At 44.3% G+C, this 22,687-nt stretch overlaps 2 protein-coding genes across 4 annotated transcripts in view; both read right to left on the reverse strand.

Moving 5' to 3' along the window:
• CDC14A (cell division cycle 14A) overlaps window positions 1-1,414 on the reverse strand; it is a 129,120-nt gene extending 127,706 nt beyond the window's left edge. The window contains exons 1-2 of one of the 2 annotated variants that reach the window (XM_014571900.3): window positions 695-1,414; window positions 126-216 (exon numbers count right to left, since the gene is read on the reverse strand). In XM_014571900.3, the coding sequence (XP_014427386.2) occupies window positions 126-216; window positions 695-785 (182 nt within the window). In that variant the 5' untranslated portion in view covers window positions 786-1,414. The remainder of the gene's footprint in view (window positions 1-125; window positions 217-694) is intronic. The other variant, XM_014571899.3, reaches the window with a different exon arrangement.
• Window positions 1,415-5,719: 4,305 nt separating this feature from the next.
• Window positions 5,720-22,593, reverse strand: EXTL2 (exostosin like glycosyltransferase 2). 2 transcript variants are annotated; one of them, XM_075936617.1, is made up of 6 exons: window positions 22,268-22,593; window positions 21,299-21,343; window positions 18,461-18,549; window positions 11,911-12,338; window positions 8,289-8,359; window positions 5,720-7,619 (listed from the first exon to the last, which is right to left on the reverse strand). In XM_075936617.1, the coding sequence occupies exons 3-6, from the start codon at window positions 18,463-18,465 to the stop codon at window positions 7,128-7,130; spliced, it is 996 nt and encodes a 331-aa protein (XP_075792732.1). In that variant the 5' UTR covers window positions 18,466-18,549; window positions 21,299-21,343; window positions 22,268-22,593; the 3' UTR covers window positions 5,720-7,127. The 2 variants fall into 2 exon arrangements, with proteins under 2 accessions (XP_075792732.1, XP_025038742.2); XM_025182957.2 differs by lacking the exon at window positions 21,299-21,343.
• Window positions 22,594-22,687: the final 94 nt, after the last annotated feature.

A 22,687-nucleotide genomic window follows, 5' to 3' on the forward strand; every position in this document is an offset into this window, starting at 1 on the left:
AAGCAATGTATTTCACCATTGTTGGGCTTGATTCACTACACAGGACTGAAATGAAACAAGAGGCTTAAGCAATTAACAAGAGCCTTACAGCAAGCACAATGGTAGTAAGAAACTAAGCCACTTACTTTTCATACACCAGCTCCTCATCAGTACAGAAATAGTGGGTATTTACTGTGCTTTTGGGTTTATTCCGTAAAGTAGCAAAATATAATCGATCTGAAACAAAGTTGAAGGAAACTGACGAAAGCCACACAGATGTGCTGGTTCCTTTCTCCACCTCCTCCAACCTGTACTTATTTCCCCACTCTCCCCCCAACCAGCGGGAGTAGCTCAAGGCCAGGGGATAGAAGAGCTTTCGCCATCCGCTCTCTAACCCTCGGCCTCCAAGCGGGCGGGGCATGGCTACATTTCTCCTGCGTAGAAGGAGACAACAAAGTTGGGCAGCCTGCGCTTGGCCGCACATTGCCCCCAGGCACGGGTTGGGTGGGACGAGCACGCTGCAGGGACAGCCCCCAGCGCAGCGCTCGTGGCGACAGGTACCGGCGTAGAGACCACCAGCCTGGGGAGCTGGACCCGGGAGTCCCAAGGGCAGAGCAGGACGCCGACGGCCACACAACTCTAGGCACAGGCAGGCAAGGTCCCGGGAGAAGGAGCCGCAGCCGGGCTCGTGGCGTTGGGTCCCTCGGGCTCTCACCTTTCAGGAACTCGGAAGCTCCCACCAGTAACTCGGAGGCGGACGGAGCCGGCTCCATCTTAAAGAGGGCGCGAAGCAGCTCGGAACTCATGGGACCCCGGGGCCGCTCCGGCGGGACCTGAGCCGCCTCAGCAGGCAGGGCGCCCCCAGGACATGCCGAGAGGAGCCGCCCGCCCGCGGCCGCGCTACCCAGCCTGCCGTCACCGCCCGCATGGGAGTGAGAACCGGGACCCGGGAGCTGCCAGCTCCTGCACGCACAGAGCGAGTGAGCGGGCGGGCGGGCGCCGGAGGGAACTTCGGCTCTTCCCCGCCTCCGGCAAGGAAACGCCCCGGCCGCTTAAAGGGGCAGCGCCTGGTTACCAGGCACCGACCACGGCGCTAGCAACTCGGTTACCAAGGCTTTGTTACACCGGACACAGCGCCGGGGGAGGGGGCAGACACTGGCGGCCCGGCCCGGCCGTCCCCGCCTCCTCAGAGCCCCCAGCGCTGCTCCGCCCACTGCCCCCGCCTGCGAGCCGCTCCCCTTCTCCGCCCCTTCCGAGGCGCCTTGCACCGAGCCAGCTCCGCCCCGCCCCCCTCGCAGGGTGGCGCCTCAGCGCCGGACGAGCCTCCTGCAGAGCCGAGCCGGGCGGAAGCGCCCCAGTTACACGCGGTGAGCGACCCCGCCCGGACCGCGCCTCCCAAGGCAGCCGCCCCTGAGCCTCACGTGCAGAGCCAAGTCTCCTCAGCGCCCGCTGCGGACTGACCTGTCGTGGGGTGCGCAACGCGGTGAGCCAGTGACGAGCGCCCTCCCGCGTTCGGAGCCCGGGCCGGAACGTGGTGAGCCCGCTCCCGCTGCAGGGCACCAGGCTGGCGGGCAGAGCAGGGTGAGATCTTCAGGTGGCTGCATTGGGAGCAGCTCTTCAACCTCCTCCTGGCCCTGGCTAAGGCCACCATCTACAGCACCAGGAGGCGGATGCTGGACAAGCGGCTAGTGTCACGCTCTGGGTAGCTGAAGCAAAATGCAGGACAATGTAGCACTTTAAAGACTAACAAGATGGTTTATTAGATGATGAGCTTTCGTGGGCCAGACCCACTTCCTCTGGGCAGCATCCACTGGCTCTCTAGACAGCTTCCAGGAGCAGCAGGGGCTCTCTGAGGTTCTCTGCTCAGTGTCCCCTTCCAGCTCCCTCATTTTAAAGTTGAGTTGAGTCCTGGGCCCAGTGGTCTCTCCTTCAAGGATGGGAGAGAGGCACTTAGAAGTGGGCAGGCTTGCACCACCCACCTCCCAGTTTTTTCCAATAAGTCCAGGTAGACGCACTGCGGTCATGCCCCCTCAGATATACCTCTTAAGTTCCCCTACTGAATTACTTCCCCTCAGGCCTGTCTGTGAGCAAGGATCCAGGGGAGGTGGCAGACCTCTCACACTCCTCTGTGTGTCCCAGTCTTGCTGGGCTTCACTCAGCCAGTGGGTACTTGTTCCAACTTCTTAGCTTTAGCCCAGGTATAATGTTTCCATAGGAACTGCTGTATTGATGAATACCACTTTTCTGGATGGGAAACTTGGTAAGCTAGTGTCAGTCTCTGAAAGCGAGGTTGGGCATCACAACTATTGGCAATGCTAGCTTCCTCTTACTGCACTACAAAAATTCCTAGTGCATTGGGCTAAGCTACAGCCACTCTGAGCCCATTCTTCTGGTGCCTCTAAAAGTTATCCAGTGATGTAATATTTAATACAAGCTGCTATTGTAAAGACTTAGGAAATATCTGTACTATGATAAAAGCTTTCATAACTTGTTTATACCTGGTAATAATGAAAGACTAATACTTGGTCAGTTCAGATGTCTTTTTAAGTCTTAGGCCAGCTGAGGTGAAACAGAGTTAGATACCCTTATTTTGCTTTGTTTGGTAGAAGCAGTACAGGTTGCACCTCGCTGGTTCAGCACCCTTGGGACCTGACCAGTCCTGGACGAGGGAATTTGCTGGACAAGGGGAGGTCCCCTGACACCAACCCTTCAGCCCATGCCTGGCTCCTTCAGTCCAGCTGGGCTGTCTGCTGGCGAGCCCTGGATCTGGTATGGCCCAGGCAGTAGGTGGCCTCAGTCTGCTGTGGAGTGGCACGCAGTCCCCATCAGGCTGCTTCTGCTGGGCTGCCATGGCCCCAGCCAGACTTCCCCTCCCAGGTTGCTGTGACTGCAGCCCCAGCCCCACTGCCGGACAGCAGGTGGCCCTAATCACGTGGCCTTGCTGCCAGGTGGTAGGCAGCTCGGATGGTGCCCCAGCACTGCTGCTGTGGCCCTGCTGCTACCACACTTGCCCGACTCCCAGTTGCTGGCCCTTCTGCTCCAGGGCGCTCTCATGCAGAAACAGCCGTGGTCATGTTGGACCATGGATGTTGCCAGACCAGAGAGTTCTGGTTTAGGGAGATGCAACCTGTAGTAGCTGATGCCTAGAATAAGGGATGTGTGTGTAGATAAGTGTCCCCCCCTCTCAGAGTGATTATAGTTTCAAAAATAGCTGTACCTTACCTCTCCTACCACTTCATATTGATGCAATTCCTTTGCCAGCCCAAGTTTGGGTAAATCAGATTACGTAGTCTCTCTCTTCAGGCACACCACTATGCCTCAGTTTCCTCTGCAATCAGACATCTGGAAGACTCACACATTACATGCATAGAGTTCCAAAATATGATCTCTCTCTCTGTTTTAATAAAATGTTAGTTCTATTTGAATACTTGAACAGGAATCTCCCTCTCATGCACCTTATCTTTAAGGCTTACAAGCTTCACAGACCTTCAGTTAGATTTTCTTCGTTGTCCTCCCCTCATATCACCAACTGAGGGGCAGCAATGGGCAACCTAGGTCATGAGTGGGTCACATAAGTGGCCCTCCATCATCTCAGTGGACTTCAGGACAGTTGTAGTCAAGATGCTCTCCCTGGATAGGGTAGTTTTGCTAATTGCTTTTGTGTACCTAGAATTTGCAATGTGCAGATTGAACTACAGCAGCACTTTGATTGAATGCGGTGGGAGCACATGGCTCTTACAGTCATTGTGCAATCAACGTGTATCTCACTTCACATGCCCTTGTTTTACACGTGTGTCACTTTAGTAATATCAGTAGAAAAAAATGATATGGACAGAAACCAATGGAATCTGGCAACCCTGTGCATAGGCACTAACAAACAAAATGTCTCATGGTCCACACAGAACTCCAATGAGCTATGTGTCCCCCTCAGGCCACAGGTTGCCCACTGCTGCTGTAGGGGTTTTCTCTCCAGCCCTTCCACCACCTTCTGCATATCATATTTTCACTCCTTAGCTGCAGACATATACAGTAGTTGCAAGCTATCTCTGACATGCTAGCTGGACATAACCTTAATCATGCTCCGTCCTTTCCCAAATCTTTACAAGAGGAAGATAAACTGCTACAGCTGTTGCTTCACTGGCAGGTCTGAGAGGTTATTCTCTCGCCTGTAGTCTTTCTGACTTAGCAATGAGACATACCTTTCCTCCTATCAAATGATTAGTCACAAAACTTATCTGGAAACTAAAGCTGCCAGAATCCTGGGGTCTTTAAAGGTAAGTGAATCATTCCTGACAATATACAGGACTATGTAGCACTACAGCCCCCAACTTAAACCTGTCCAACACATTATCAATAAACTACAGCCTATACTGGAACAGGATACTCAACTCCAATAGGCTCTGGGAGACAGACCCATAGTCTCCTATAGACAACCACCTAACCTCAAGATGATTCTTACCAACAACCACAGGACATATCACACTAATACCAACCCTGGTACCTTCCCTTGCAACAAACCCCGTTGCCAGCTTTGTCCACATATTCACTCAGCTGATACCATTATTGGACCTAACCAAGTGAGTTATAAGATCAAGAACACATATTCCTGTGCATCCAGAAATATAATTTATGCTATCATGTGCCGAAAGTGTCCGTCTGCTATGTACATTGGACAAACGTCTCAGACACTTCGCCAAAGGATCAATGCCCACAAAACAGATATTAGACAGGATCACAAAGAAAAAACAGTTTGCCATTTCAACCAGAAAGGACATTGTCTCAGTGACTTAATTACCTGCATCCTGCTTCAAAAACCTTTTAAGACTGCACTTGAAAGAGAATCCTCTGAACTGTTATTCATGCTAAAATTCGACACTTTACACCTGAGTTTGAATAAAGGATCTAGTTATCTTACCCATTACAAAGATAGCTTCCCCAATTATCACCTCTAATATCATGAGCTCACAGACATTTACCTCCCCCCCCCATCACCCTTCTGTTCTGAAATTTGATTTGTCCTTTTCATATGTGTTCTTTTTTAAAATTGTATCCTTTGGTATATATGGTTGTGACAATTTTCTTCCACTATTTGATCTGAGGAAGTGGGTCTGGCCCACGAAATCTCATCATCTAATAAACCATCTTGTTAGTCTTTAAAGTGGTACATAGTCCTGTATTTTGTTTCAGCTACACCAGACTAACACGGCTACATTTCTATCACTATTCCTGACAATGTTTGCCTGCCACAGATCCTCTTTTAACTACTACTAAGAACAATTTTTGCTGTTAGTGTAGATGATACTAACTCCTTTCTAGTACTGAGAAGGGCACCATAGCTTAGCTGGCTAAAGCACCTGCCTAGGAAACGAGATCCTGGGTTCCACTCCCAATGGTGCCTTGTAGGCCTTTGCTCGTACGGGGGGGGGGGGGGGGACTCAATGACCTCCTTTCTTCCAACTCTACAATTGAGATTTGGTTCCATCAAGGCCCAATAATCTGGGCCTTGCCATAGATTATGTCTCGAGAATATTTTTGTAATGGTTTTATCCTTGTATTCTAACATTTAAAATATTTTCAGTGGTCCCAAGCTGACAACCGATGGTAACAGGTTCATTTAATGTAGGTATAGCCAGAGAATTCGGAGACTGAAAAGATCCAACAAGTCACCTAGTCCAGTCCTTGCCAATGCAGGCATGTAGCCTACCATGTATTTCCTAAAGTCTCCATTGATGACAAGACATTTTATTTTTATCATAGACTTTTATTAGCTTTGCCAGTTGAAAACAGAGGTGAAGGAAACAAAAATAGAGTATATTCAATTCAAACAGTAAAAGAAAATAAAAAGTAGACCTGTACACTTACAAAATATACCTTCAGGTTCAGATGTAAAATAGCTAGACAGACATAAAATCTATCTGAAGCTAAACCAAGAACTGTACTTAAAACATTCTTTTAAAAATATGAGTTGGTTTTCAGGCACACTTCTCTGACATAATGTACAGTAAAATCTCAGAGTTACAAACAGACCAGTCAACCACATACCTCATTTGGAATTAGAAGTACACAATTAGGCAGCAGCAGAGAAAACAAAAACAAATACTTTAGTGTTAAACTGCTAAAAAAACAAGGGAAAGCAGCATTTTTCTTCTGCATAACAAAATTTCAAAGCTATATTAAAACTATGTTAAGTTGTAAACTTTTGAAAGAACAACCATAACATTTTGTTCAGTTATGAAAACATCAGAGTTATGAACAACTTCCATTCCCAAAGTGTTTGTAACTCTGAGGTTCTACTGTTTATGCAAAACACTGAAATAAGAGTAAGTTTTAAAGTCCATAGTAAGCAGCAAATATGGCACGTATCTCTTTTGGCTTCATATGTGGTAACATAAGTTATATTTCTTATTATATATGTTTTGCATATTCACTATCTTTCCTAAGTTAACCCAAGTTCCTTTCAATTGGAGCAGCACCCCAGTGACTGGGGGCAAAGTTATGATAGGAAAAAGGCAATATCAGTAATATGGTCCAGAACTCAGCAGTGGCTGCTGTTGTAGGTGAAGCTCCTAGAGTTGTTTGATACTGAGACTGTGCTTTGTTCCATGACATTTTTAGGCTTATGCTTTGATTGGAACATTAGGAAAACTTCATGCTGAAGAACAATAGTTAGCATGCAAGCTTTGTAGAGTTTTATAACCAAATCTAATACCATGGGAAATAGATCAGTGTAGCAATTAAAAGTTTTCAGTAGGAATTTTTGAGAAAAATAGAAGTCTCAAAATATACTTAACACAAATATGCCAAAATATCACTTGACTAGGTAAATATATTCTAAAGAAATAGAGTTTATGCTCTTTATATTTGTGCACCAAGTGACTGCACATTTTTTTGCAGATGCCTTTGAAGATCTGCCCCTATAATATTGACAATAGCATCATTTCAAGTATTAAGAGATTCAGGTGATTTTATGACAAGTGAACACTGCATATACTATTTTTTAAACTTGCAAAATAACTTACACTGAGGGAAAATACTGTGGGCAAAATTCAGAGATTATGTGTAAAGGAGGCCAAGCTGGAGTAATTCCACCAGAATTTAATTTATTTTATGCTGACTTGAGTTCACTGTTTGATACCTCTTATACACGCTCACATTTTAGTCTTGTGATTGGCATAATTAGGGAAACCAAACTGGGAAATCATAATGTTAGAATATTTTAAGGGCATGCTGTCATAAATATTAACCAATTTATTTAGACAGTAAGATCTTTGGAGCAAGTGCTCTGCTCGGTGCCACATTCCAGAATAGCCACTGTTAGTCTCTTTTTCTAAATTCCTTATGTCAACAGGCTTCACAAACACTCCTGAAGGCTTTCCAGTATGCTTTGCCACTAAAAAATTCATGACAATATCATCACAGTTTTGAGTTTCATCTATCAAAGCACGAACAGCATCAGGCTGCTTTTGAAAGAGTTCGAGGTATCCACTGTGGAAGAATGCTGCTCCTATGAGAATCATGGAATACTGATCCCCATTTCCAAATCCAGAGGTCTGCAGTTCAAAGCTGCCATAACTGTAAATACCTGAAGGAGTGGAAACATGCTTTCTAGGAACAAATCCCACTATTTGATCTGGAAATTGCTGTAAGAAAAATCAAGAGGGAGCAAAATAAAAGTTCTGCACTAGAGTCAAAAAGTGAATCAATACAGCAGTACAAAACCTCTTATATAAAGTATTCCTTCTGAGGCTATTAGAGTTAGAGGTGCAAATCAATTGCTATCAAAGATTCAGATAATATAATCAGCTGTATGGTTTGCTGGCCTGAACCACATGGAGATTTTGTTGCAAGTTAATACAAAATGACCTGTATAAACACTGTGCTTCATACCACATCATACATTGCCAAGTAGCATCTGGCTGAAGTTAATTTGCATTCATGTGTTTGAGATAAAAAATAAGCCTACAGATAATCTCTACACAGTAAAGAGAAATATTACCAGTGATTTCTGCTGCAGAGATTCCTGATAAAATTAAATTTTCTCTGCTGCATTTAACCAATTAGGTTTTCTGATATCTGTGACTTGGTAATTTGCTTTTTAAGCAGAGGAATGGTAAAAACATATCATTTTCTATCATTAAAATACTGTTCTTCAGCACCTCTTGCCCTTTAGAATTTAGTTGATGGTCCATGTGACAGATAATATCACCATGTCCGAGGAATACCAACAATAAGCTGATTTAATTTTTCCATTTAGTAAAATTAATATATACTCCCTTATAAATACGCTGGATGTAATATACAAACATTACCTGCCAAACAGAGAAGGCAAATGCAAGATCATAGGCACTAACCAGTGTGTCATCATCCATCATTAAAACAGCTGAAAGGAGGGGGAGACATTTTAATTGTGTAATACATGTAAAAACATTAAAATCATTAAGTGATAACCGTGAGAATATACCTGTGCTATATACAATGACAAGCTAGCTAGACAACTCTATAAACATTAGAATTAGCTTCACAGCTAAATCAACAGGTACTGGGCTGAAAAAGTATACTTACATACTAATATTAGAGTGAAAAAGAATGTTTAACTTTGAAATTGCAGCAGATGATTAATTGACCTAAACCAAACATAATGTTTAGGATGTTTTTGCTGTTATTAATCATAAACTATCACTGTAGCTTTAAAAGTTGTGTAGCATAGCTGAACAGCTGTGCAGGGGTTGGGAAAAAATACAACAGACTTTACTAATTGAAGATCAGGTTGCTGTCCTAATAGCTTTTTAATAGGGCTGTCAATTAATAGCAGTTAACTCGTGCAATTTACTCAAAATTAATCGTGATTAAAATCAATTTTGATTAATCATACTATTAAACAATAGAATACCAATTAAAATGTATTAAATATTTTCAAATACTGATTTCTGTTACAACACAGAATACAGCGTATATTGTTATTTTATTACAAATATTTGAACTGTAACATGATAAGATATAGTATTTTTCAGTTCATCTCATACACATAATATAGTATAACAACTTTATCGTGAAAGTGTAATTTACAAATCTAAGGGTTTTTATGTTACATAACTGCACTCAAACAAAACAACGTAAAACTTCAGTGCCTATAAGTCCACTTAGTCCTACTTCTTGTTCAGCCAATTGCTAAAACAAATTTGTTTACATTTATGGGAGAGAATGCTGCTGCTTATTTTTTACAATATTATCTGAAAGTGAGAACAGGTATTTGCATTAGGGATGTAAAATCCCATTTAATTAGTTAACCAGCTAAACTTTATGTTTAAATCGATAAACTGATTAAATGGGGATAGGCGGGAAGAGGGTCCATGAAGGGTTAACCATTCACATCCCCGGTTTGCATGGCACTTTTGTGGCTAGCATCACAAGTTATTTACATGCCAGATATACTAAACATTTGTATGCCCCTTCATGCTTTGACCAATGAGCTCTGTCCACTTTGTGGGATGGATTCCATGATATTCCACAGAATTATTTCTTAATATCAAGGAAACACCAAGACATAAATATTTCCATACCACTTCTCTGGAATCTAGACAAGCAAAATTAGCATATTATACACACAAAAATCCCTTCTTATTAAGTGCAGGATAAAACCCGTTGCTTCAGATCCAGTGACCTGGGATCTGGGATTCCTCTGCAGCATGGGATGCAATTAACTGCAGGGATTAAATGGATCTAGCTCAAATCAGTTCCCTGACACTGCAGAAATCACAGGCATTCATTCACCTCGGTTTCTCTTGCTATCTCTAGGGATGTTGTTAGATGTCAGGTAATTGAACAGTCATGTAACCACATGAATTCTTATTGGTTGGATGACTATTTGATAGTCCTCGGGTGAGAGGCCAGCAGCCAGTGTGCTCCGGCCCCACTCCTAGGCTGTGTCCAGACTCAGGGTTTTTTTCCGAAAAAGTAGCCTTTCTTTCGACGGTGGTAAACCTCATTTTACGAGGAAGAACGCCTTTTTTCGAAAGTGCTCTTTCGAAAAAAGGCGTTCTTGAATGCAAACAGGGGTTTTTCAAAAGAGAGCGTCCAGACTGCCTTTCGAAAAAGCGGCTTGCTTTTTCGAAAGTTCCGCTTGCAGTCTAGATGCTCTTTTTCGAAAGAGGCTTTTTCAAAAGTATCTTTCGAAAAAGCCTCTTTCGAAAGAGGCTTGCAGTCTAGACATAGCCCTAGGGAGCCTCCTGCCTTCCCCAGTGTAGGGTACCAGTCAGGAACTAGTCCACAAGTGGAGCCAGTTTAAAAACTAGCTCCCCATGCAGACTGGTGCATACAGCCCCATGCTGCTGCCTCTGATACAGAGGTAGGGTGGCAGCAGCCCCTGTCCACAAGGGTCCGAGCTCCCTGTGGACAGAGATTGCTTGCGGGGAATGAAGATGTCTGAAGAGGCTGCCGCAAAGCAGTCTCTGTCCACAGCAGCCCAAGCTGGACACCATGAACGCAGGCTAGTCTGGCAGCAACCCCTGTCTGTGGTGGTTGGAAGGCTAATTTATTTAGTCTAGGAATGTAATAGGGTAGTCGATTAACTGATAAGCAAAAACTTATAGGTTAATGCTATAGATTATACGCATTTCACTCCCCCCGCCACCCTGGGAGTACATTTTTTAACAGGCTGGCCAGCAGCCTGGCTCAGTCCTGGCTTGCGATGGGTCCAGGACCTAGCCCTGCTGTGGCTCTGCATTTAAAGCGTATTAGGAGCTGGGCGGGCAGGCAGGCAGCCCAGCTTAGTCCTGACTCATGCGGGTCCAGGAGCTCAGACCTCCCCTGGACAAGGGCTGCTGCCACCCTGCACTGATGGCTTTGTATCAGAGGCAGCAACGCGGGGCAACAGGCAACAGGTCCACGAGGGAAGCTGGTTTTTAAACTGGCTCCCCTCATGGGCCAGCTCCCACCTGGCATCCCACACTGCTGCCTCTGATACAGAGCTAGCAGTGCATAGTGGCAAGGAGCTTATTTGGAATGGTGCTGGAGCATACTGGCTGCTGGCCCCGCCCCAGGATATTACAGAATAGTTGACTAACCAATAAAAATTAATGAGGTTAATTGACTATTCAATTAACCCATATTTAACATCCCTAATCTAGTCACCTTTGCCTGGAAGAAAACAACCGAGATAGCAGCCACATTTCCATGAGTACAGTGTGTGCTCTCCCTCCATTCCCTTATCCATCCAGTGTTTTTAATACAGTCTCTGGGCTGCTGTAACTTAACATCCATGTTACAGGATCTCCATGGCTACATCTAGACTGGCATGATTTTCCGCAAATGCTTTTAACTGAAAAGTTTTCCATTAAAAGCATTTGCGGAAAAGAGCGTCTAGATTGGCACGGACGCTTTTCCGCAAAAGCACTTTTTGCGGAAAAGCGTCCGTGCCAATCTAGACGCGCTTTTCCGCAAAAAAGCCCCGATCGCCATTTTCGTGATCGGGGCTTTTTTGCGTAAAACAAATCTGAGCTGTCTTCACTGGTCCTTTTGTGCAAAAGCTTTGCACAAAAGGACTTTTGCCCGAACAGGAGCAGCATAGTATTTCCGCAAGAAGCACTGATTTCTTACAGTAGGAAGTCAGTGCTTTTGCAGAAATTCAAGTGGCCGGTGTAGACAGTTTGCAAGTTTTTCCGGAAAAGCGGCTGATTTTCCAGAAAAACTGGCCAGTCTAGACACAGCCCATGTGTCCTGCTTACATCTTCCCTGCCACTGTTTTCTGCTAAGTTGAATTGCTCAACATCAGTTAGATTCAGAGATTTCTGGATCCACTTGGTTTGTGGGATTTTTCCCATAATGATAAAATATACAGTTGTTTTGAGTGATAGGTAAAATGGGAAGTGTCCTGAAAAGTGAAAATAACACTGTTAGCAACAATGCTACCTATAAGATTGAGGCATTTATTACCTTTTGTTTCCAGTTCATGGAAAATCTGGAGTCTGTTCCTCATGCGATTCACTGTCTGCACTTTGAAGATAACAGGTACGGGATGGGGTCCCAGGGAATTCCACATTTCCTCTGGTATCTTCTCGCCAACATTATTCCACACAACGATCACTTTATGTAGATGGGGGATGGCTTGATAATGATTTAAGAGCTTCAGCAATAAATCAGTTCTATTGTATGTCTGCATGACAAGAGTAAATGAATCCAAGGCAGATTGGCTCTGGGATTTTGATTCTCTTTGCAAATTGGGCATTTTGTCATCTTTAATGTTAGGAAGCAAAGCCATTAAAGCACCTGCTACAAGGAGTAGGACAAGGATCACCACAGAAGAAAAGTGAAGTAGTCGGATTCCCATAACTCTTCCTGGTAGCTTACAGATGTGATGACATCTTTGTTAACAAACATGGAAATAGGAAGAGAACATTCATCAACCTACTTATTGGTCAATTCAATATAAAAGTAACATAGACCTCATTCAGTTCATACTCAAGCAAAACTCCCCATTAAAGTCAACTGGAGTTTTGCCCGAGTAAAAAATTAATAATTCTTTACGGGGCCTCTGCATGCTCCTGCAACAGACAGCATTATTATTATTTGTATAAAAATAACTATCAAATAGTCTGAGATGCTCATTAAAAATGTTATTTGTATGATCATTCTGTGAAACATGAGATAACTCTTAGTCTGTAAAACTATTCAGGAATTTACACTTGTATGGCAGGTCCACCAAGAGTTAATCTACAAGTACTGTTGCCTAAGAGATCACCCTCTGAAAAACAGCAGATGATTGAAAGAGGATCAAAGGGGCATTTTTTCCAGAAAAGTGTGCTACACAATGATGACCTAAATGAAAAATATAGGGCTGTTACCCAAGGTGAAGCAATATAGCTGCCTGAGGCAGTAGATGCATGTGTGGTAGCAAAACCAAGATGTATCATCTCTATTACTATTCAAGATGTATCATGAATCCCATACAAAGTCTACTCCATAGCTCATGCATGTTAACTCTACCAGGTGGGGCTTATGCTAAGAATAGTGAGAGTAGAATCAAGGAACATCTGCTCCTCCTCCTTCCCACTTAAAACCTCACTCAAATGTCACCTCCTGCCCATTCTCACCACCTCCTCCTTGCATCACTAAACATTTATATTAAGATAGATTGCAGAGGCCAAACAAGTTTGGGGCTCATTTTGCTGGAACTTTACAAGCTTAGTAAATGACAGTCTCTGACCCAAAGAGTCTATAAACCTAAATAATTGTATAAGTGAATTTTAATTCTAATGAAAAATCCTGGATTAACCATTCCAGAGTCCTTTGTTTATGATTTCAGTGGGTACAGCATAGTTATAAGCAAACTGTACTAACCTGTCCCAAATTTACTGGAAGAAATTAACACTAAGGGCTGTGTCTAGACTGGCAAGTTTTTCCGCAAAAGCAGCTGCTTGCCAGCTGTCTACACTGGTCACTTGAATTTCCGCAAGAACACTGACGATCTCATGTAAGAAATCAGTGCTTCTTGCAGAAATACTATGCTGCTCCCGTTCGGGCAAAAGTCCTTTTGCGCAAAAGGGCCAGTGTAGACAGCTCAGATTTGTTTTCAACAAAAAAGCCCCGATCGTGAAAATGGCGATTGGGGCTTTTTTGCGGAAAAGTGCGTCTAGATTGGCACGGACGCATTTCTGCAAAAGTACTTTTTGCGGAAAAGCGTCCGTGCCAATCTAGACGCTCTTTTCCGCAAACGCTTTTAATGGAAAATTTTTCCGTTAAAAGCATTTGCGGAAAATCATGCCAGTTTAGACGTAGCCCTGGGATAAAGGAGTCGGAGGTCTCTATGCCTCTTCAAGGCTTGACATTTCTTCAGAGATCTCAGTGCTCAGTTTGTCCACTTCTTTCTCCCCATCCACTGTACTGTTTCCTGACTCTGCTTACTAAATCATTAAACAGTTGTCCATTTTTATAGCAGAATGGCAGGGAAAATCAATCTTTAGAGATTCTGCCATGCAGGACAGGAGGCAGCAAGAAGTTTGGTTTATTATTATTATTGTTATTATCATAACATCTAAGAGCCCTAACCATGGTTCAGCAATCTATTGTGATGGGCTCTGTACAAACAGAGAACAAAAAAACAGTCCCTGCCTCAAAGACCTTACAATCTAAATATAAAATAAGAGACAGCTGAGAGACAGATTAGGGAGTACAAGGAAATAATGAGTTAGTATTGGCATGATAGACAGTAGTATCAGCATGCCAGCCAAACCATTGTCAAGTTATTTATAGGTATCATGACACCGGAGAGTTTTGAAGGAGAAACAATAAAGTGTGTTTGTGAAGGTGTGACAGAGTGCCTGCCCTGCACTGGCCTTTTAAGGGCAGAACTGAAGCCCAGAGCAGGGGCTGAAAGCAAAGATCCAGCTGAGGCTGTTAGGGCTAATGAGAGCCCAGCTGGGGGCTATATAAAGAAGAACAGCCCCCTAGGGGAGGGGTTGAGCTGTGAAGAGCTGGTAGTGGAAGAAGCAGGATGCTCCCAGGAGGGAGAATGGTATTGGGGTGGCCAGGCAGGGCTAGAGGAGTGCTGGCCAAGGTGCTCCCTGGCTGTAGGGCCTGGGGCTTGGAGGCTGGCAGCAACACAGCCCGGGGAAGCAGATATACACCCTGTGCTGGTGATGAGTGGCCTGTACAGACTGCAGCTTGCCCTGAGATGGGCTAGATGAAGACAGGCAGTGGCTGTGTCTAGACTGGCAAGTTTTTCCACAAAAGCAGCTGCTTTTGTGGAAAAACTTGCCAGCTGTCTACACTGGCCGCTTGAATTTCCGCAAGAACACTGATGATCTCATGTAAGATTGTCAGTGTTCTTGCGGAAATACTATGTTGCTCCCATTCGGGCAAAAGCCCTGTTGCGCAAATGCTTTTGCGCAAGAGGGCCAGTGTAGACAATGCAGTATTGTTTTGCGCAAAAAAGCCCCGATCACGAAAATGGCGATCAGGCTTTCTTGCGCAAAACTGCGTCTAGATTGGCACGGACGCTTTTCCACAAAAAGTGCTTTTGTGGAAAAGTGTCCGTGCCAATCTAGACGCTCTTTTCCGCAAATACTTTTAACGGGAAAACTTTTCCGTTAAAAGCATTTGCGGAAAATCATGCCAGTCTAGATGTAGGCAGTGGGTCACTGAGGCATGGTGGGGAGTACCCTAACGGGAGACAGTTCCTCCCAAGTATGAGGATTAGCATGGGAGAAAGCACAAAGATGCTTATTTTGAAATTTAACAAGTGGGTGATAGAAGCTTGCATCATAGGCTGATTGGAGGCAAGGGTTAACTTCTCAGTACCAGATGAGATGATAGAGAATGTGGAGATATGTTGTAATGGACCTCAGAAGTGAAAACAAGTAATGAATATTTAGTGCAAGAGAAATGAGGGGAAACCTAATGGGGATGCAAATAGTGACAAGGTCCAAGCTAGTGGTTCCCAACCTTTTTTTATACTGAGGACCAACAAACCCATTTACAAATTTTAGGCAGACCAGCCACATTTTATCTGCATATTTGTTATGCATATAATGCCAAAAGTCCTGGCTCCTAGAGCCGCTGTAAACATCCAGCTTTAGCTCTGACAGTTGCTACATGGTGGGCTGCTGCTGTAGCCAAAGCTGGCTGTTTGCAGGGGAACTCTGGGGGCTGAGGAAGGGGTATACCTGAGCCCCCCCCAGAAGTCCCCACCCCTCCACTAGCCCCTGTAGCAGCCACTAATCCTAGAGTGCCCTGCACCCAATCCCCCAGTGCCAGCCTCATGCCCTCAGGGGCCCCCAGTGACAGCCCGTCATCCCATATTCCTCAGTGCCAGCTCCTGATAGCCCCCACCAGACTCCCCAGTGTCAGCCTCCTGTTTCCGGAGCCCCACTGCATCTAACTGCTCTGAGCCCCCCCGTGCCAGCCCCCACGCCCCAATATTAACCTCATCCCCATAGTTCTCTAGTGCTAGCCCCCCTCCTCTAATAGTTCCCCCACCTGCAGAGTCCCCCAGCACTAGCTCCGCACCCCTCACCTAGCTGTGCGCTGCCTCCCAGTTGCCAGCTGAGTGCTGCTGTCTGGGTAGCAGCTGCTCTAAGGCTGCCATGCAGGGCTTCATGTGGCCTTCCTGCTATGCAAAATACTGCTCTTTTGTATCCAAGAGGAGACATCTGCCCCTGCTGGGCTCTGGTTGGCTGAAAGTTGGGGCAGGACATGCCTCTCCCAACAGCTGCAGGGAGGGTAGGCTCTGGGTGATGTACCCCAGCCCTCAGAGCCACTGTGGCCCGGCAGTTGGGAACTGCTGGGCCAAGCGATGGACTCAGAAAATAGTATTTGTAGCCTCATTCTGAAAGGCTATGAGCAGACAAGACTGCATTTGTTAAGGCCAGACAAAAGGAAGTTGCAGTAATCATTTTGTGAGATGAGAGGCTGGATGAAAGTTTTAACTGTGTAGATGGATAGGAAAGGCCATGTACAGGCAGTCCCCGACTTATGTCGGATCCGCACTTACGTCGGATCCGCACTTACGAACGGGGCTTTTCTCGCCCCGGAGCTCACGGGCGGCGACCCGCCGCCCGTGTCCTCCGGGGCGAGAAAAGCTTCTCCCGGTCTCCCTGGTCTGCTGGGGGGGTCCAGCAAAGCCGCTTGTTTGCCCGGGAGCTTTGCTCGTTTGCCCAGGAGCAAAGCCGCCCAGGCAGCGGAACCCTCCCCAGCAGACCAGGCTTTTGTTGCGGGACACCTCGGGTAGAGCAGCTGGGGTGCTGCCGGGTTGGTCCCAGCTGTTCTGTCCCAGGCTCCAGATTCAGCAGCTGTTGAAACTGATCAGGCTGATTCCAGGAAGCTGGGGGCAGAGCAACTCTGCCTCCGACTTCCTGTAGTCAGCCCCTGGTCAGTTTCAGTGGCAGCAGCTGAATCTGGAGCCAGTCCCGACTTACATACAAATTCAACTTAAGAACAAACCTATAGTCCCTATCTTGTACGTAACCCGGGGACTGCCTGTATTAGAGATTTTATGTAGAAAGAATTTGCAAGATTAGACATAGCCTGGATTGGAGGACCTAGAAAGAAGTCTGATCTGAAGATGATAATCAGATTATGGGTCCAAGTGAAGGTAGGATGGTGGTAGTGTTCCAAGTGAAAAAGAAAGAAGGTAGCAGAGAGGGGTTTTGGTGAGAAAAGTAAGAGCTCTCTTTTTTAGCCATGTTGAATTTGGGCTGCTGGCTGGACATCAACAAAGATGTCAGAAAGTAGCTGCATTTGTGTTTTCAGGTGAGATTACAGAGAGATAAATCATGAAGGAAGATGAGAAGAGAGACCAAAGACCTGTGCAAATCCCCACAGAAACATGGAAGGGGAGAGAAGATGAGGATCCTCTGAAGTACATGCTGATGGAGCAATCAGAGAGGTAGGAGGTGCAATAGAGAGAGGAAAGGAAGAGGAGAGGACACAAATATGGAAGCCAAGAGAGGACAGATTTGAGGGAAAGCAATACGTGTTGAAACCATCTCAGAGGTCAAGGAGAATGAGGATGCAGTACTAGTTCTGAGAGGAAGCCATTAAAGACTTCAGTAAGAGTGGTTTCCATTGTGTGCAAGAAGTGGAAGCTTAATTGGAGAAGGTTTAGGATTTCACTGGAAAAGAGTTCCAGATAGCTACAGCAAATACTATATCAGTGATCTTAGGGAGATGGGGGTAAGATCTGGAGAAAAAAGTGGTGTCAACCAGTGAGTTGTGGGCTTATTTGTTTATTTAAGATGGGAAAGACTAAGCCATGTTTGCATTGTGAAGGGAAAGAGCGAGAGTATGTGGCTGGGTTAATTTCCTCTTATTACTAGTCTGTAACTTTTGCAGAGCTTCTCCTTCCTATGGCAGGCATTGGGCTGAAGTCGGCAAGGACAACTATGACAGTGAATTCCATTATTACAGGCACACTGAGTACATTCTTGGGTATGCTACAAGAAAGCAAATAAAGCCTAGATAGGAATCACATCATCATGGGGATCTATGAACCAACTTTTGACTTGATAACAAGAACATTCAAAGGCAAAGTGTGGGATGAGTCAATTAACATAGTTTGATAAAACACAAGAAAATGTGACAAGGAATGAGCAAGTGGAAGGGAGATGTTTGAGATGCCCAGTTAGCTCTTTTACATCTCTATATTCTACAATATAGTGCATTATTGGTGGTTATTTTAATATATAATTCAATTTAAAAAGAAAATCCTGTATTTCAAGGTTCTTCCATTCATTTTATGCATACACAGAAAAGCAAGCACACAACTTAGTCACATAATCAGTTTGTCACAATGCCAAATTGATGACATATCATGATCCTTCTTTTTTAAACCCCTAGAAAAATGATTGGAAATAAAATACCTGTAAACTTTATTCTAGATACAATATATGCAACCACTTAATTAATTACACAATATACCGACCAGTTTAGAAAATATTAGCATGAAACAATTTAGTAAAGTCAGACTTTGTTTGAAAAATGCACCTACCTCATTATTGCCTCATTGTTTCAGTTTATTTTGATTTATTTTAAAGAATGGTGCTGATTAGGTGAAATCAATTCTGCGTGGCAATAGATCTGTTGGAAGTGAAAGGAATTATGTAATTTTTGATCAGGCATTTGCCCTCTGCCCAACCAAGATCCTGTAACAATCATGCCTGTGTATGTATATTCATCTTGACAACTGATGAATGTATACAGTCTTTGCTACTATGAATCTGTTCCTGTATACAGTCTTTGCTACTATGAATCTGTTCAGCTAAAGAGTTTCCGTTGGTTTTCTTGATCCTAAAAAATGCATTCCTAAACCAGTGTGTTAAAAAGAAAAAAGTTTTACTTCAAGCATTTTTAACTGCTCCTTGCAATACAAGTTAGACCTCTCTGATCTAGCATCCTCGGGACCTGACTGGCCTCGAATGAGGGAGTTTGCCATACCAAGGGGAGGTCACTGCTGGGCTCCCAGCCCTGTCAGGGCTGCCAGCACCACTGCTGCCAGCCCAGTAAGGCTCCTGGTCCCAGCAGGACTGCCACTCCCACCTGGCCTCACTACTGCTAGCCCTCCTCCACTGCAACCAGACCAGCAGGGCTGCTGGACACCAGTACCCCTGCTGCCTGCCCAGCTGGACTCCCAGCTGATGGGACTCTCTGATCCAGGAACATCCATGGTCCTGTTGGATCAAAGAGTCCCAGTTTAGAGAGATTCAAGCTGTATTATTTATTTGTGTTACGGTAACTCTTACAGGTCTCAAACAACACCAGGCCCCATTGTGCCGGATAGCCTTGGCAAGCTTCCTATCTAAATAAACAAGATAGTTAAAAGTGTGGAAAGAAAAACAGAGGTACAGAAAGATGAAATGACCTGCCCAAAATCAAACATCAGATCAGACATGCAGAGCTGTGAACAGAACTCAGGTAGCCTCAATCTCAGTCCAATGTTCCCTATCCACAAGATCACATTAGAGTACATTGTAGGCTACAATAATCACAGCTGGTCCAGGTGATGATTTTTCTGTTTTTCCAGCACATACTTTTCATTTTCTCTTTCTCCCATGTTTATTGGCTGATTTAGGGGTTTAAGGGGAAGCATACATGGTGATCAGTTGGTTTTACGATTTTTTCTATTTCATCTGAAGGCAGGTTAGGTGGGGTGGGATATGTCAATAAGTTTCAGGGCAAGGGAATAGACAGGATGGTAGCAAAAGCAGAAGGGCAGAGAAGAAGGATCATCTTGTACTTAAGACACTAGATTGTGGTCCAGGGGATCCAGGTTCACTTCATACTTCTGTCACAGATTTCCCACATGACAGTGGACAAATCATTTGTGCCAGTGAAAGATCTGGGGTCTCCCTGTCTGTAGGTCATTGCAGGACTGGGGCCTTAATCTCTCTATTTTATGGCACACTCATTTTATAGAAAAGGAAATACTTCCCCTCTTGATCTATTTTTAAATATTAAGTTATTTGGGTTTGTTCTTAAGTTCTGCTCTCTGTTTGAATTGTGCATAGCACAATAAGGGTGAGCACTTTATGAGATATCTATGAACTGCAGAGATGGCATTTTCCATGCTTGCCAATCAGAATGAGCATTTCATACATTTTGGATGAAAGATAAGCATAGAATCACAGGACTGGAAGAAACCTCAATAGTAATCTAGTCTAGTCTCTTGCTTTCAAGGTAGGATTGCATAATAACTAGACCATTTCTGACAGGCGTTTGTCTAACATGTTCTTAAAAACTTATTATCCCTGTTAGTCCACAATATCCCTAGGCAATTTTTGCTTATCTATGTTGATAGGAAGTTTTTCCTAATATCCAACCTGTTCTTCCCATGGTGTAATTTAAGCCCATTGCTTCTCCTAGCCTCAAAGCTTAACAAGAACAATTTTTCAAAATAACTTATTTTAGGTTATATAAACTTTAATAGAAATGCAGATTGGAAAGTCTGTATATTTACAGCACACTCTAATAATCTGAACATATGATAGGCAGTCAGGACCTCCATGCTTAGGTTCTGGTTTTGTGTGGCCTCAGAGGAAATCACATAATTTTCAAAACAAAACCACTGATTTTGGCTGCCTCAGATTGCGGGTGATCAACTTGAGACAACATTGTGCTTAACTTTTGGAAGTGTAATGCCTAATGAAATCTATAAGACCTACAGCTTCTCAGAACTTATCAGCCCAGAGGTACAGTATCTCAAAATGGTCTCCCATCAACTGATACATGTGCAGATTCTCTATTTTCAAAACAGGTGTTATGATACTTATCAAGATTGTTGTGAAGATAACTAGTTAATATTTTAAAAGTACTGTACCTTGAAAATGCAAACAAGTGCAATTTGTTATTTTAAAATTCTGGGTTTCTGTACATTTGTGTTTACTTAATGGCATATAGTTGGCTGTAAATTATAAATAAGGATAATATAAGTTCATCTCTTTAATATATTACATTAGAGTTAGTATCATGATGCATCATGTATGAATATGCTGGACAATGCAGCAAAGTTGGATATAAAATTCCACTGCAATTGTATGGGGCTTTACCCCCATTCAGAGTCTCAAAATACCTTTTGTAAAGAATATTGCCTCAAACTAAAAATAAAATAAAAATTCCAAAAAGGTCACAATATGCTGTTTTAACCCTCTTGGTTAAGAAATAATTCTTCTGATGCTGTTTCTCTGCCTAGACAGTATCTCCTCACTCATTCTAATAATCAGCATTCATTTTCTGAAGTTTGTTGTATAAAATAACCAAATAAAATAATTCAAACAGCCACTTCATATCATCAGTGAAATTTCCATATTATTGCACATTATTGTATCCTTACCTAGAATGCTGGAGACCGTGAGCCAGGCAGTTTATTTGTCTAAGCCTTGATTTACATAAGGAAGAATGGAGATTTTTTTTAAACAAACATAATAAGTCTGCACATTCTTTGTAAACTCAGCTTGCATTGGTTGTATTTTTCAATCAACAGCACTGATAGAAAAACCCTCTTCATCCCAGCAAAAGGGCTGGATCAAGCCTGAACTACCTCCCCTTTCTGTGACATAGTACTTCCTGCTGATGAAAACACTCTTCCTCCCATCAAGCTTGGATTTGTAGCTCGCTTTATCCTGGTCGAATATAGTTTGTGTTATCCCTACTTTCAAACGGCTTGATAACACATTAATCCAAACACATTAATCCAGTTAACAGATAATGATACAGATACACGCCCTCTCTTTTTAGAAAGTTAAAATATGGTAACCCTATCAAGCAAGCTTTGATAATTACAGAGAATCAGATTTTTTGGCATGTGTTAGTTTTAGAGCTCGTACCCATCTGTTCTATGGGGGGAGGGAGTACACCTCGAAATGGACCTGAGAATGTATAAAACTAAATTCCCCTAATTTGCCTAACAGTCTCCATGATTGAATCTCTTCTTCATTAGGTTCAAATGCAAATATTTCACTATAGGTTGCAGGTGGCACAGAAAAGTAAGATCCTGTAATTTTGTGACGTTCATTTGACAGAAAATTAAAGGAACCCCAGCTAGCTGGCTTATTCATCCATTGATACAAATACTGTTTTACCCAGCAGGACATTATCGAACAGTGAAGATACCTTCCGTAGGTTTTATTTAGTAACAACTTAATCTTTCAAGCAAGGGTTTAGGGCTCGACTGCCGTTGAGAACGCCGTGGCAATGAATGGAAACGGGCTAGCGAACGACACTGCGGTCGGGAAGGCGTCCCCAGGCGGGTGGGTGTGTGTGTGGGGGGGGGGGGCGGTGGACGAAGGAGAGACCCACTTGCCTCCTTCCCCGCCTGTCAAAAGATGGTGCTGTGCAGGCAAATCATTTTACTGAGCGGCTCTTCACGCTGCAGTGGCCACGGGGCCGTGCCAGCCGCAAAGCGACGCAGCACTAAGGGGTGGTTCGGTTTGGCGCGGAGGCACGTCTGGGCGTCCCGCAGAGGAGTCTTGACAACGGGCCGGTCAAGGCGAAGTCACTCGGTGAGGCAGGCAGGTCCCGGGCATTTCGACTCAGCGGGCTCTGGCTGACGTAGCTTAGCAACCGGCGCCCATCGCAGCCAATCGCACCGCGGCATCCAGACATACAGCCCCGGCAGCCTACCCCAGGCCTCCTTCGCCAACCGTCCCGCCCTGCCCTGCCAATCGTGCTCCACATCCTGTCTAGTTCCGCCCGCCTTCAAACACGGAACTAGGGTTCCTGG

This window comes from Pelodiscus sinensis, chromosome 9 (assembly GCF_049634645.1).
Source record: "Pelodiscus sinensis isolate JC-2024 chromosome 9, ASM4963464v1, whole genome shotgun sequence".
Lineage (NCBI taxonomy): Eukaryota > Metazoa > Chordata > Testudines > Trionychidae > Pelodiscus > Pelodiscus sinensis.